This window comes from Anser cygnoides, chromosome 2 (assembly GCF_040182565.1).
Source record: "Anser cygnoides isolate HZ-2024a breed goose chromosome 2, Taihu_goose_T2T_genome, whole genome shotgun sequence".
NCBI classification, from domain to species: Eukaryota; Metazoa; Chordata; class Aves; order Anseriformes; family Anatidae; genus Anser; species Anser cygnoides.
Window position 1 is genome coordinate 17530470 of NC_089874.1, and position 16987 is coordinate 17547456.

At 36.3% G+C, this 16987-nt stretch overlaps 1 protein-coding gene across 3 annotated transcripts in view; it reads left to right on the plus strand.

Annotated features, from left to right (window-relative positions):
• ODAD2 (outer dynein arm docking complex subunit 2) overlaps positions 1–16756 on the plus strand; it is a 96070-nt gene extending 79314 nt beyond the window's left edge. For 2 of the 3 annotated variants that reach the window (XM_048076523.2, XM_066991565.1), the window contains exon 20: positions 15868–16755. In XM_048076523.2, coding sequence (XP_047932480.2) covers positions 15868–15981 — 114 coding nt within the window. In that variant the 3' untranslated portion in view covers positions 15982–16755. Of the gene's footprint in view, positions 1–15867 lie in introns of all 3 variants that reach the window. The other variant, XM_013191740.3, reaches the window with a different exon arrangement.
• Positions 16757–16987: the final 231 nt, after the last annotated feature.

Here is a 16987-nt window from a genome sequence, read left to right on the forward strand (position 1 = left end):
AAAAAATAGTTTGTTTAACCATGATTTATGAATGTTATTGTCAGAAGCAGATTTACTATTTGGAGAGTTCTTTTATACTTTCTTATAATGACTGTATTAAAGAATACATTTTTGTATTTTTTACTGCACAGTGCTTCCAGAATATTGGTCTTTGTTTGCTAAAATCATAAATCCCTACAAGTTTTGGTGATTTTTTTTTTTATGTGAAAATACTTTCAGAAGACCATCTTTGTGAAATAAATAATGTGAATTAAAAAATATGGAAGACAATTGCTAGAAATTTCTACTGAAATCTTTCAAAAAACATCTCTTTGGCATAAGCCATATATATCTGAGGTTCAGAAACTGAAATGCAAAAGCACTGAGACCTACTTCTTTAGAAAAAATTGATTTCAGTTGTTGGGGGGGCATGGTCTTTTGGTCTTTGGTGGGGGTACAGAATGTAGGTTTACGTTATTAAACAAGGTTTAAGAAAATATCTTGTAAAAATCCAAAATGTTTAATATATCTATACATAAATATTATCTCTGTACAATACACGTATACTTGCATATTTACATATTTACATTTTTATTTTCAGTTTAGAAGTATCCTCTTTTTAACTGCCATGGTTGGCTTACCCAGGCTCCACAGTTCAGGCTGGAGACACAATGTGTTTGGCACATACTCCAAGCTGGTTGGTGCCTGTTGCTTTTTATAAATTAGTTGTTGCAGTTCTTGGATGTTAAGAAAGAGGGCACTAGATGGCAAAATCGCTGCATGACTCTTGGCTACAGAAAGTATGCCCAATTCCTTCACCCACAAATCTATTGATCACATCACACTTTGAAATTTCAGATGCAAGAGGTTCCATAAACCAAGTCCAATACTGACATTTTTTGTTTTGTTTCGGAAGGTTTAATGATAACTGACAATGTTACACTACTACAGTTTCTGTTGTGTTGGCAACTGCCAGGTGTGAACATTTTCCTTACAGTTTCAGCTCCAGAAAGCAGAACCCAGTAAGCCTCTACCTTCATAACAAAGCAGAATTTCACCATTCATAAAGTAGGGGTACTTATATGTAAAACATTTTGCTTTTGCAACCTTGCCAGAGGTAATGAAGTTTGGCTTCAATGTAGATTAAGGCTCAGACTTGAGGTGATTTTTCAGAATTTCACACTACTAAAGTTTATGGTACGTAGCAAGTGTTCTGTTAAAATCTGGCTGATTCCAGATGGGAACAACCAGCAGCCCAGGGGAGATCAGCTTATCTTTGCCCAAACCCTGTGCTTCAGGAGACCTCTAATTTAGTAACGTTTGGATAACAAACCTAGAGGCTGGCATAGAGCTCCTCTTGGCACTATTTAAACATCTTTTAGTCTTATAAAAAGAAGCTTGTCCCACTAAGCTGTAGGTTTGTTGGAGCTGTTTAACAGTAGCTGTGCCCTGCAGCTCTTTTAGTGATAAATGAGCCGCTTAAAATAAGTGTGATTGCAGCCAACTGTGCAGAAGGAATCATTAAAAAAAAAATTAAATAGACATATTTGAAGCTTTAAAATGCACAAACAAAGTATGTTAAACCAAAATATATGCTGCTTCTTTTAATGGAAAAGATTGCTACTGGCTAAGTCTGCCAGCTTCAATAGGTGTGCCAAAAAGCCAAGGAATCTGGCAGAGTCCATAGATAGCTGTTCCATCTTTCATCTATATTTCTTTTCTGTATTTATCTTGCTTTAGAAAATTCAGAGAATGTCTTTTCCTTCCGACTTGGCACTCTTTCTAAACCACAGAAATACACAGAGCAGCTTCTTGCAGTTGTTTAGCTCCCCGTACCAAGTCTCATCCTTGTGACTATGTGAAATATTTCTTTCTAATTTGGCAATAATAAGAAAGAAGAATATTGAAATATTTTAATATTTATGGAATAATATCAACATTGTCAGATATTAGAATTATGAATTCTAATAATTAGAATATGAGAGGTACTGGGCTTAATGCAGAAGGGCAGAACGCCAGGTAATTATTTTTGGCATTCAGCTGATCAAAAATAGTTTCCTTTTATGTAAGGAGCTATTCGAAGAAGATGAGTATAAGAAATAATAAGAACAATATATGCACATGCGCATAGATTCATACTAATACATATATATAAGTAGAGGCTGAATTGTCGCTCAGGAGTCCTTAGTGGACCAAAGTTTGCATTGCATGTTGTCATCTGTGAAAACTTATTTTTTATTCTTTTTTTTTTCCAACAGAAGCTATCGCTCAGTTATAATTGGCTTCGAGCCCTAGTCATTGTAATCTCTTTTATGTTGCCATTTCAAAGAGCACTCTGCACTATCTTTTAGTAATATGGCACATCTTATTGCTGTTACTTTCAAGGTATAAATTCTAAGGAGAAGTCCTTTTGTAATGGGTAGATTATGAGATGAGCCCTAGTGTTAATGTTTCTGTTCAGTGTTCTGTATTTGGCGTAGTCTAAAGACTTGACTGTGCTTCTAGGGAGCAGGAGCTCGATGAGGATTGTGTCACTGACTTCAGTGAGGGCTGGATCAGATTGTGAATCATAGTTGCAATGGTGATTATATAACAATCCATTGTATGTAAAAGCTGAAAGATATCTTTTGCTAGACCCGTATGACTTCATTTTACTTAAAATCTCATTTAATTTTGCATTTATCTCCAAGAGTCATAACTGACTATTTACCAGATACTAATCAATGCAGGACTTTCTTGCAACAGTTTATGATAACTTCTAATCTCTGGAAGTTGTGAAGAAAAAAAATGAATGTTAAAGTAAGAGAATATTGGTCAGTATTTCTAGTCAATTACCAAAGGAGCTTGATATATTGCAAATTATATATTATCTTTGCATTTGGGGAATCCAGAAAGCTAGATGGTAAGTGAATTTAGGTTGTACCTAGTCTACTCATTGCATTTCTGTTGAAAATAAAGGTAAAAATCAAGAAACTGTGCATGGTATAGAATTGAGAAAGAAGGCATGCATAAAGGTACTTCCAAACTGCCATGCATGTATTACAGTTCCAACCACTGGACTCAGGGTGAGATACATAATATAGGTTCCTGTGGCAACGCGCAAACGTTAAAGATCTGCAAAACATATTTAGAACACCTAAAACCAGAACTGCCCTGGGGAGGTCCTCTCTTTCACTACCACTTGCCTACTGCCTGTCTTGACCAGAGGTATGTGGGATGAATCCAAGTTTATTTGCTCTTTTTATCTGTATACATTGTACCTGTGAAACCTGAACAAATCCAAAAGTCATTAGATTGGCTTATCTCCTATACAGAAATGCAAAGACATAGTTGCTGGACTGAGCAAGCATTATAGGCTTAATGGAGGGTGTATATATCTCACTAAGGTCCATCATACTTTTGTCCTGGATTTCTTGGACATTCACTGTAGAGATAATGTTTTATTAGTATTTTGCTTCATAAACCATTTCATCTTCTCGTCAGTTGCCATATAATTTTATCCATCTGCAGTTATTCTCTTGGTATTTTTAAGTGTTGGATTTACTCCTCTTGGGTTTTAAGAGAGCATTCAACAGCACTCTTCACCAAAGACTCATAAAAAAATCAAACTGCTATGTCACGGGGAGGCAAAATCCTAGAAAGAATAAATAACTGGTTAGAAATGACGACTCAAAGTGTAGGAATTAGGAATTAGGATCAGGTTTTGCAGCCAAGGGATCTTGCCATTCATAAACGATAATGGAAAGGATGGTGAAAGGTGAGATTGCAAAGTTTGCTGACAATACTTAGTCCTTCATGGCAGTAGAGGTGACAGCTGATTGCAAACTGCAATTCACAATACTGAGCCATGCCAAATCTCCAGTGCAAGTACATTACAGCTCAGCACAAAGTTTTTGCCTTTCATGACAGCATTGCATGTACTACAAGAGACCCTATGGCACGCTGCACATGTGCAGCAGATGCAAAGGGACGTTCAGTAACAATTCGCTAGCACTAAAAATAGGTCCATGTTTGGGCAAGGCAATAAAGTCCTTGGACAAACAAAAATCCCTTGTAACATAGAGTTAGGGACACTCTGAAGCCTGGACTTTGGATCTTGGGTTTGCTTCTGATTGCTCAGGCTGTTTCTGTTAATCTCTCTGCTCTTCATCTCATTATCCCAGAATTCTCATGCAATATACATAAGAATTATTTTTCTTTAAATTCATGCAAACGTCCTAGGGAGTGGGGAGAAGAACTGTTATTTTATTTAATTCTTGAGTATCACAGATGTGTATGAGAGAATTGTATTTCTAGAAACCACTCTTTAACAAGCACAACTGTTCTACATAAAGATGCAAGAGTTGGTAAGCGCCTTATTTTTATCATGATTCAAGCATGTGATAGAGTGTTTTTCTGAAAAAGAAGTTTTGTTTTTTTTTTCAGTTGTGAACTGAAGGATGAAAAGAGAATATTCCCTATATAAGAGTAGTGCTTTGTTTTACACCAGCTTCCCCATAGTGTTATAGTTACGCTGCAACATGCCCCAAGTATTCTCCAAAACATCCAACATTCTGTTAATAATGTGGTTGTGCTAACATAAGCATTATGAAATAATATTTTGGGTAGCTGGTAAACCAACCTTTCAACCTTTTCATGCTGCTTGGAATACAAAGTAACCACCATGCAGAGTTCAGAGTATTGATAGGGATTCTTTTTAGCTTTCTGCCATGGTAGCATTCTTCTAGAAAGTCCCCATGATTTTTTTTTCTTCCATAATAAAGTATAAGGTTGCATGTTTTTAGAAAATTAATTTTCACATCTTCCCCCACATGTTTTAACCAGCTCTGTCAGAGATTTAATACTTGTGCTACAACCTCCACTTGCCCAAGCATAACTAGAACTTTCTATTTAGAAAACTAAAAACTCCCAAGCAAACAAATGAGCCAAAAACATCCCCGAAAGTTGAAGCTTGGAAATAAAGTTGAGCAATTAATAAAAAGGTTTAATAACAGACTTTTTCTCTAATCCAATGAAAGTTTTAGATTTAACTTCTATTAATGTATTTCTAATTCCCTATGTCATAGTTATGTCCTTAGAAGGTGCAGGAAGCAGATGAAGGTCCCTAGTATTTCCTGACAGGCATACACACGGCAGGCAGGTAGGTATTATTGCCTGCTTGCAGGCTATGCGGTGTCTTCAAAAATCTCTGATCTCACAGAGCTTCAAAAATTCAGCAGGCACTCAAGCAATGGCCAGTGTGAGTCCTGAACTGCTTCTGGGGAGATGTTTCTTTTTTTGAAAAATTTTTGAAAAAATTCTGTCTAATTTCACTCTTGTGAACTATATGCAACTCACAAGTAGTTTGGTTGAATATGACCTGAAAAAAAAAAAAAAAAGAAAACCCATATGTCTGTCAAAATAAGCGTCCATGGTAATGTTTTTCTACAGCATACCCTTTATGAAAGCATACAAATTTCCAGCACTTGTAAATATATTTTATGATCACTATATCAGACTGTTCATAAAACAGTGTTCAACTCATTCTGAAATTTGGGTTGATTTAAGGAAGCTGAATCCTCAATGTAAAATAACTCATTCCTTATGTTCTTGTCTAATAACAGAATAGAAGCAGTTTTACAATCTGAAAAAGTAGTAACTTCCACTCTGTGTTGATTGTTGCTTCTATTTTTTTCCTTGATACCATACATTCAGTTCTCTGTCTGTTATCCTCCATACATCACAAAAGTAGTGACAAAAAAAAAGAGTAATACAAAAATTGGTAGTATATACAGACTTCAGCAAATGTGAATATCAATTTTAAGAGAGGACAAAATAAAGAAAAAATATTCCTGCAGCTCACCTCGCTCTGTAATCCAAAGCAAAAACTTAAAAAGTAGAAAACAAGGAAAGACAGGCAACTTTTGAAATTTACAGATAGGAAATAAAATGTGGGCTATACACAGACCTTTGTCCATTAAAGGTCCTGGGTCATTTTGTGCTTTCTTATGTTCAGAATTTTGTATTTGTATGAATAAAGCTGAGCTGTGTTCATACTATCTATACAATCATTTATGCTGTGCTATTTTTGTTCTGTGTTTAATGTAATTGCTGTTTACTAAGTATCCTTAGTAGTGCCCCAACATGAAAGAAATTCATATAGAAAGACCAACAAATAAATAATCAGTTCAAATACACTTCTCATATTTTGACCTAAGATAAATTACTGTCTTTCTAGACTGGAAGACATCCCAGTTTTATCCAAAGGGATAGTGTAGTTATATATGTGCTTATTCTTATTTTATATTATTTGTTTTGGGAAATTAACTTCAGTTAGGAAGGAGATCCAAATGTGAAGAATTAAAAAATAATTAAATTATTATTAAATTCTACACTCTCATCTTGGAATCTACCCAGAAAATACTACAGAAATCATTTATTAATTTTGACTATCTATCTATATAATGGTGCTAGTTTCATAAATTGTTCTCATTGAATGTTCTCTGGTACATTTGCTAGTTTAAAAACAGACTATAAATTGAACAATGCCAGTCTTCTTCCAGTTTATGTAAATGTGTGCACTGTTGCCACCCACACATCTCAAAACATGAGATTATAGATCAGTCTTCTAGTACACTACCAAAAAAAAAAAAAAAAAGACTTTAAAATACTTTGTCTTGTTATTTGAAACAAATGCTATTGCATGGGTCTACAGTATGGCTGTCCTGCTTTTATCCCCAGACTTTGATATGTAATGTTTACTAGGAAAAGCATCCCACTGGTTTTGATTATTATGATCGTACATAGGCAGTGAGACAGACACTTAGACCATTGGATCTAAATCTATATTGACTTTAGAGATCAAAATCAGTACTTGGAATTGAATACAGAAGAGAGTTTGAAGTCAGTCCAGCAATACCAGTAGATGTAACGTACTTTTAAAATACTAGTACAGTAAGGTTTTGGACCTTGTTCTCAGTCTAAGATACAGCTTGAGATAAACACTACAAAGTTTGTCAGTAGTCTGGAAACTGTGGTTTCTCTTTGCTGCAGTTCAATGTTGTCTTTAAAGACAGACTAGTTATGGTGTACTTCAAGAATAACAGGTAAACTAAAGAACCAAATGCATGATGTTTTCAGGGCATTGCTGAGAAGTCGAGTAGAACCATATGTGAGGATTCCTGGACAGCTTTTTTTTTTCTCTGACTTGTTCCTGAGAGTTTATTTGCATCTGCCCTCTCTTGGCTTCCATGAAGCCTTTATATCACTGCTAGAGACAGACAGACAGAGACAAAATAACAGTATTAATATTAATAGTAATTTAAAAAAATAATTGGAAAACGAAAACTGAATTAGCAGATCTTTTTTCAATTTCCTATACCACCTCCTCAGTAATATTTGGGAAGGAAGGGCAAGGTAAAAGTCATGCTCCTGTAAAATGAAAAAAAAAAAAAGAAAAAGCAAAATATGAAAAAGCAGGCATAAAATATCAGATACATACTGAAAATAAGCAAGGAATAAAAAGAAAAATTGGTTAGGCTGCAGCAAAATAAGGGAAGGATAATCCCCAACATGTTACAGAACTAGACTAAATTATGAAAGGAAAAGAACATCCATGGCATAAGCCTACTGTTTTGAACACCCATTACATGTAGCAAGTAAGCAGACTCCTGTTTTAATACAATGAATTTCCAGTGAATTGAAAAAAGCTTTTTTTGTGTCACTGTATTGATGTTATGAGAAAATTCTTTATTCTCTCTATCCCACCGAGAGCCTTTTATATGTTAATCTTCTCTTGAAAACTACAATGAAATAAAAATAAAATAGAGAAAGTGGTTCAAATAAAACTGTGCTGTAAGACCTTGGGCTTCATCACTTCTGGATTATCAGATCTGCCTATTGCTTTTTGTGGGATGAATTTCATATCCTGTAAGACTCTTTTGTACGTTGGAATGCTCATGATCATTGAATTCTTTCTTAATATTACACCAAACTTCTTACAGCTGAATGTAGATTCAAACTATCTGCCCTTAAGGACCCTGATTGGTTGCATATAATCGTACCTTTTAAACAAAGATTCAAAACGTTTTTATTACTAGTTTTATTTAGCTGTATTACCTTTCCATTATATGTTTATATTGTTACATCTGAAATTGTGGGAAATATCCCTCTGAATTCCAATGACTAACAACTTGAGATGGGAAAACCTTTCAACTTAGTGTGTTTTAAGGTGGCCTGCAAGTTTACAAAGTTTTAAAACCTTTCTGCATTTTACCATATAGGATTTTATTCACATTTTCTTTGCCATTGATATTCAGAATTCTCTGCCCTTTTGTTATGTCTTTGTGCAGAAGTGGGGCGCCCTCCCCTAAATAATAATATAAGAAATAGACAGTTAGTACAGATGAGGTATAGAAACAGCTGTAGAGTATTTTGTTCGTATTTTGTACATATATATAAACTTGCGAGTATGTATGTGTATTTAGTGTGTACCATGTTATAATTTACTATAGGTATTCGGGTTTTATATATTTTTCCAACAAGTGAAGCAATGCCACATTTAACCTTATTCGACAGTAAGAGAGCTATATATATATTTTTTATTTTATTAGTGTTTGTCCAAGAGGATTTCTGTTCAAGAGTATATGCAATAAGCACAATTCAGATGTGTTGGAGACCCACACAATTCAGCTGTGTTGGAGACGCCCTTGACCCAAATGCTCTTAAGTTTAGCTGTAATAAGAGGAGGATGGGGGGGGAGCTCTATGCAGAAGAATTTTAAATTGCGAATCTGTCATGACAAAATCTGTTGAAGTTCACTGAAACTGTTTATTTCTAAAGAAATAGTAAACATTTCATGATATTGTACCATAATTAGATGTTCAGAATTCTTCACTGAATCTGTCAAGCCATCCTGTTCTTTCTCCCTCGTTTCCCAGCATCTTGTGGGATTCAGCTTACCTAACAGCTGCTTTGTTGCAGGCAGTCATACAGAAAAAAGTAATCACTCGCAGAGGATAAGTCCTAAGTTCTAAAGCAGGTGAGGTGATATAATACCTGGAAGTACACCACAAACTGCAGACAAGTTTGTTTCTACCCTAACATGTCCTGCAGCTGTTTGCAGAAAGGGTACAGGTTTCCCCCTGCACTCTCCTTCACTGGTTTTTGCTTGTTTGTTTTAAGGAGTAAGGGAAAGATGAGAAAGAAGAGAGAGCTCCTGACCAGCCAACTGACTGCTACCATGTTCAGGTGTACCTTAGCCTAAGCTGCATCATTTGGACCTTCTCATCTCCTAGTCTGCCTGACTTGATGCTGAAGGGTTGTTACCCTTTATCCATGGCTGCTAGAAAGGAAATGTGTTTCAGGGGAGAGAGAAGAGGAAAGACAGAAATGAAAGAGGAAAGGAAAAGAAGCCAGGTGGGATCTTGCTAGGATTTCACCCAGCCCAGCCAGAGTGTTTCAGTTCCTCCTCTTTGCACTCAGAGTGAATTGGGCCACGTCAGGGGCTGCTCTGACTTTAGTCCTGGAGTGGAGAGGTCTTGTGTGAGAGGCAGTCAGCACAGTGGGTGTCTGCCCTGCCCATCTTCTGCCTTCACTGGAGCCTTGCGGTACGGGATTTTCTACCTCTGCTAACTCAGTGTGCCCTGGCCCAAAGACTTTACATCTGAACTCTATTCTCTTTGTGTCACATGAGGAAAAAAAAAAATAAGAGAAAACACTGCAGAATTTGCTTGAGCATCTTCTTAGGAGGCTGTGCTTGGTACATGGGGCATCCTTTCACTCCGCTGAAAGAAGAAATCAGGAAAGGGGCCTGAATTTTAATTCAGAAACTGATTTAGCTTAACCTCCATTATACTTTGATTGTAGAGTATGTTTTATTATTTAAAATCTAATTTTTTTAAGAAATATTTTCATAGGAATATGTGTAACATAACACTCAAACTAGGTGCTTTAATATTTTCCAGTGTGCAATATGGTGTTGAAAGTTAGCAAAATGCTGCCTGGATCTAGACTGATACTTTCTTGGATAAGCTTCCACCATATGCTTTTATTTAAAGTATTTTTTAGGTTAGGTTTATAAAAAGCATGTGAAAAATGTCTTTTTTGGAAAAGAAGTGTTACGCAATTAGAAAATCACGGTGCTAGAAATTTAGTATCCTTTAGGAAATGTTGCATGTAAAAGAAGTCAGATACTAAATCTAAATTTAAAAAAAGAAATGGCAAGTCCTACCACCAACTGGAAATGTTATGTCAATCTACAAAATGTCATCACCAGCACAGCAGATAGAAGCAGCAGTTGTGTTGAAGTAAATGTCTTCAGTTCCAGGAATTTTAAGCCCTATGTGAACTCTGACTAGCTTCCCAGTATAGATATGAATCTTATTGAAGGAGTTAGTCCATATTTCCTTCTGATCAGAAAAAAAATCTAATAAAATCTGTTTTACAGGGCAGAAAAACATAAACAAGCAAACAAATGAACAAACAAAAAATAGAAAAAAAGGCATTAAAATTATTTTAATAGTTATTCTTTCTTCATTATTTGCTTTCATATTCACAGGACTCCAGAGTATAGCTTAGGCTGATCTGTATCTGCTTTATATGAGTACGGGAACCTCTGTCCAGCAGTGTTGTTCTACACTGGCCACTGCTTTGGAAAACTTGTAGAAACATCAAGTGACTAACCCCTTATTTAAAGAAGAATACATGCAAACCATTCTTTCTGAAAACACCACTTCCCGTATTTTCTGCTTCTCCCACCTGTGAGATGGAAAGCTGTGAAAGACTGTGTCTAAAGGAAAGTAGCAAATTGAATACTTATGTAATATTGTACCCAGGTCATGGCACTATGGTTCCTTACAAGTTTTTGTCACATTTAGGATTTATTGATGTAAAACTCGTCTGCACTTTTTCTGCATTAAAATCCCCTTGTGCTACTTCTTCTGTAGAAGTGAAAAATTCTGGAAAGACATCTTCACAGAAACGGGAATTAATAGCCCGTTTTTATTACTGTCTTACTTATCCAGGGAAACATACCCATTTTGGAAGGACGCTTTTACAAGTTGATTTGTTGATTCTTGTGTTATCTTGTTTGAAAAAATGGGTTTTCAATTGGATATTTTGTGACTTTAGAGATACTATTGTAAGGAAGCTGTGCTTTCAACCAGTAGAAGGCAGCATCACTGGTGATGCATAAACATGCAAGCAAATATTCTGGTTTACCCCCTTACTTCTTCCTGTTGCCCTGAAGAACAGTTGTTATGACTTTGGTATGCCAGGGAACATAAGACGCAGCAATGGGAATTTGCCAAGCATGTCTTCAGAGCAACAGTTCCTCCTCCCAGTCTACAAAACTACAGCCTGGTCAGCCTTGCATCGGTCTCTGGGGAAATTATGGGAAGAATCCTCCTGGAACACATTTCTGGGCACAGGAAGGAGACACTGACTGGCAACAGTCAACATAGATTGACCAAAGGTAAGGGCTGGAGCACGTCAACAGCAACGTTACAAAATTCAGCCAAGGACAAAGACCAAGTCCTGTGCCTGAGAAGGACTCATACTGACACGTGCACTTGCCCTTGCAGTGATGCTGGCTAACGACTGACTGGTAGTGGAGGAGTTTTACTGAAAAGGGCATGGAGATTTTGGAAGACAGCCTTAGCCAGCAGTGTGGCCTGACAACAAAGAACTGGGCTGTACTAGCAGGAGCACAGTCAGTAGGTTGAGGAAAGTGATTCTTCTTCCTCTTAGTACTCATTACCTCTCACCTGGAACATGGCACCCAGCTGTGGGCCCTTCTGTACAGGAAAGACATGGATAAACCTGAGCTAGTTCAGCAGATTGCCACCAGGATGGTAAAGAGCTAGTGCACTTGTCCTGTGAGAAGAAACTGAGGGAAGTGGTTTTTTCAGCATGGAGAAGAGAGGCTTCAGGTGGACTTAATAGCAGCCTTCCAGTAATTACAAGGAGATCAGTCATCAAGAAGATGTGGCGAAGCTTTTCACAGTGATACATGGCTGGGGAATGAGAGGCAACAGGGATAAACTGGAAGAAGAGAGACTGAGTATAGGGAAAGCCTTGTCTCTCTGGGGACAAACCCTGCAACAGGTTGCCTGAAGAGGCTGCGCAGTCCGCGACCCCAGAGGTTTTCAAGATCAGGCTGAATAAAACCCTAAGCAACCTGGTATAAATCTCAGGGCTGACCCTGCTTTGAGCACAGCCTTGGACGAGAGACCTTGAGACCCCTTCCATTCAGAGTTACTCTGTGATTGTGCTATGCTAATGCAGCCGCACAGTTGTCTGCTATTTTAAAGCTGGGATAGTAACAGCAAAATCTTCTTAATTGTTCTGGATGTTTAAATGATTTGGCTGTGCACTACTCCTGCTTTTGGAACCCATAAATGCTACATATGCTCTGTACGTTCCCCAAACAGCTTGTATTTGTGCTTATTTGCTGGTATGACGTGCTAACTGTGCAAAAAATTTTGGACCGTTGCCTTAGAATATAGATACCTGCCAACTGAAAATGAAGTCTACATAGTACTGCAAATGCTTTCTCTGTCTATGGAAAGTGCCTCTTATGTGCCAGAAAGAAGCATTTATACCACATGCTTTTTACTGTTTCTCACATCTGTTAACATTTACATGTGTCAGAAAACAATACCTGAACAGTGAAGGGAAGGGATACATGAAGTTCAAGGACATTGCATCAAGAAGAAGGACATGTAATATTGCACTTGTGCATTGGAAAAAAAAAATTAAATAAAAATAAAGCTCTCTTGGGCTTGTCAAATACATGCAGTATGCGGATACGATCTGTGGATACTGTCTATGCATACATTTCCATAGCTGAATTGGATGACCCAAATTGCCAGTCAATTGAACTGAACCCACAAAAGCATCAAGAAGTGGCAGTTAGGAAGCAAGAGAATTATACCTTTGCTGGTGCATATGAAAAGGATCCAATTTTATTTCATTTAAGATGACATTTATATCCAAATCTTTGAAGTTAGATTCCTAAATTTATAATCGTCTACTTACATTGAAATATTTTGCATTTTTAATAATCTTTGCAGTTGCCCTCTTGTTAACACATGGAATAAATTGACTGTATATTGTAAATTGACTGTATAGTGCTGTATATCCTCAGTCCCCAGAGACAGCAACTGTATAAGAATGTGTTTCCAGGAATATTTCTTTGAACTTATATTCTGAAAATCCTGAGATGCTGTAGTACAGGATTTTGTATAACGTGGCAATTCTTATGGATGTTGCAACTGGCGAGTGATTGAGAAGAATGAGAAATTAGAGAACAATTGATCCTTGATCCCCCAAACTCAGAAGGAAAAAAAAACAGTTCTATTATCTTTATAAAAATTGCTGTTTGCATTGTTGCATACCGCTAATTCTTTAGGCATCTGCAAAGGTACCTTGAATCCATGTCCTGTAATGTGTTGTTCTTTGATACCAAACTCTGATTCTCCAACATGTAGCTGCAATAAAAAGCAGAGACAACCCTCCCCCTCCAATCCCCACCACTGCCATTGTCATTGCTTAATATTGAGCTCACCATGGAAAGTGACAAAAAAAAGTGTTTATTTTCCCAAGTCTTCTGAGCCCAGAAGTGGGGGCTAAAAGAAGAAATTAGTAACCTTGTATTGAGGACTACCTAACATGGAGTCATAACAAAGGCAAAGGTTTATTTTGACTTTTTGCTATATTTCCACTAAACAATACCTCTCCAAAATATTAATTTCATGATGAATGTCTGCTCTCAAGAACTGATAAAAAAATCTCATGTTGAATTTATTATGGAAGTTAGAGTTGCACACTCTACACTGAAAAGCCTTGCACTAGGTTTGTGAAGACGCAGTGAATAATCACATATGGCATATAGTTTCCTTGCTCCCAAATTTGAAACTTATGGCATTACCAAAACCACCGTATGAACGGTATGTGCATACATATTTTTGGTTTTGAGTCAGGGACGTGAAGGATCTATACCAGTTTTCCTCTGTAAGTTACACAAGAAAGTTGTACGGCACCCAAAGAAACATTTTAAGTTAATGAGAATTCAGCTGGTGGAAATTAGCAAGGAAGAAAGAACTTCATTCAGGGGTATTTCTTTTAAGGTAGGTGTCTGATAAGACTTGCATTCTGGCCTTCGTGCTTTGTAGGGCAGCTTGATCACTGCACAGAGCCATGCTGCTTCATCGTGCCACCAGCCCAAGTCAGTGGTAAAATTTCCCCCGACTTCACTGGGTGCTGAACCTGTCCATAGTTTTTCTGCAAATAAAACACAATATAAACCTTTCTCTTTAATTGTCTTCTTTTCTTATATACTGTCACTGGATACATATACCTCCAGTTTAGCCTTTCAGAAGCGTTCACACCTTAAGAGCTCTTATTTAGCTATTTGGACACAGACAGTTGATTACCCCAATGGAAATTTTGGGAAGAAGAATTGCTAGAAAAAAATATATTTGATGCTTCATTTACATAATACTCTTTTTGACATAATTCAGGCGTATTACAGGCATTCTTACAAGTTACATATAAGGGTCAAAGAGTGAAAGGTGACTGGCAAGATGCTTGTTTTGTACATTTGGCTAACACAAATACTTCCTCAAGTATAAAATGCTTTGATCTTTATAAGCAAATGCCATATGTGTGCAGCTGTGGCCCATGCCTCATGATTGCTGGAAGGTTAGAAAAAGGTAGCATATGAATTTAATGTCTGCATTCAATTTATACTTTTATATTTAGCAGTTCATAATTTTATGTAATATTTTAGCTGTATGAAAAATATGCTCTGGAGTTGAGTGATAACAGATTTCTTTGTGGTTTGACTCAACATTGTTTGGGTGAACACAGAATCCTAAGTATTGCAGACTGAAAATATAGGTTTTAATTAGAGCTGTCTGAGCTTCGAAATACCTGGACGCACATTAAGCTTGGCAGATTTTCAGAAATGTGAGGATTGTGTCGAGCTGATTTAAGCTAGGCAAGAGTCTTCTGTTTTCCAACATATATTGCAGTTGCAGTTGCATCACTGACTTGCAACGCACTAAGGAAAAGAGATCCAAAACCATTATTAATGATTTTCTGATACGTAAAAATGTTTTATCATCAAGGCCTGTGTTATGTCACGCTTGTGTTGAACAGTACCTTACTCCAAGGGAATTTCCATTGAAAAAATTGAATGGCTTCCAGAGTAAAGAATCTACTCCACATGACTGAAGAGCTGAATCCGCTCCAAACGTTTGGTGCCTTTGTTGAGCTTTTGTTTTTTCACTTTAACATGCAAATATATAAGAATGGTATGCCCAGATCTGTATCCCTCAAGAAGTTTAACGTGAGTGGTTCGCTGTGACAATAAAGAAACCTATTACAGTCAATGGGACACGGGGGTCCCTTCACATGGATCCAGTTTTATGATCAAGGCCAAAAAAAAGCAAAAAAAAAAAGTGCATGGTTTTGTTTATTAAAAATCTTGAGCATGTACAAATATACTAGTATGCCCTCGAGGGAAACCACGATTTCGATTAACACATACGCAATTTCTACTTTCAAGAAAAAAAATCCAAGTCAGATCCAATAGGCAGATGTGATAGATAGAATAAATAGAAAATCAGACATGAAATATCAAATTGCAGGTACAAATGTGATAAGATATAAAGTGTTGTGCTCTATGTGTATGTTAATACATATAGGTATACAAAAGTATACATAAATATCTATATATATGAACACATATAATACAATGGTTTTTGTTAATATAATTTTCAATATTTTATTTCTTACATATATGTGAGTAAATGCATCCAATTGTTAAAAATATGATTTGAATACTATTTAAATAATAGCATACTTTTTGTATTTCTTATGCTGTTTTTAATATTATTTTTGTAGCTCCTACTGACTATGGTGGGCTCTACAGATGAAACTCTGCAGGAGGCAGCAGCTGGTTGCATAGCAAACATTCGCAGATTGGCTCTAGCAACAGAAAAAGCGAAGTATGGCTGATGCTTCAACAGCTTTTACCAACACCCTTGTACTGCAATCCAGCTACATCTGAATGAACAATTGCTTCTTCTACCATTGGTATGTCATAGAACAGCTCATTTAAATTAGAATAATTTAATAACAAAAATTCATCTGTGGAAAAAGGTATTTGTTTTTACATTGATGATTTGTCACACCTGGGGTTTAGAAAATGCTCACACCTAGTTTTCTGTATCTCTTAGTACTGCATCTTTTAAAAGACTACCAGTTAAGATATGGCTAAGGTGCCTTCTACAATTAATAAGCTTGTATTTGAAATTAGTTGTGGATATAAGTGGTTTTGTGTATCTGTGACATTGCAATAAATACATTTTCCATCACCGTGTGTGGGGTCGGGTGGTAATTTAGGAATGTCTTGAACAATTCCTTTGTGCTAAATTTGTCTAATCATCCTGTCATTATGTTTTTGCCTGTTTGATCACTTGCAACTCACAGGAGAGGGCAAAATACAGATACATCAATCTCACATCTGGTGTTATATAAGTACTGCAAACAGCTGTAGCAGTAGACATCACTCCAAATTTCCTGTTTCTACCAACATGAAACAAAATAGGGCTTAATTTTATAAGTAGCTGGTGAAATGTGTTTTAATTAACATATGTGTTTAAATCAAATTAAAATTTACCATCTGTAAATAAAAGTAGAGTATTACATTTACGTTCACACATTATCTGATTGTTTTTTTTTTCCATTTCTAAACTGAGGACAACATTGTATTCAAGTAGTTACTTTATTTTCTGCATAAACTTACATTCAAAATTAGAGCTAATTTCAATAATCATATAATCAATTGTTGATATTAGAGTGGAGAGATCCTCTCTACATACCATGCTCAACAAATAATACTAACACTTTCTTTGAGAGCAGTAATGTCTTAATTACAAACACAGACATCTGACAAAATGGGAAAACAAACAAACAAACAAACAAACTACACCAAATGTTCAAATAACTTGTGTTTGTCAAG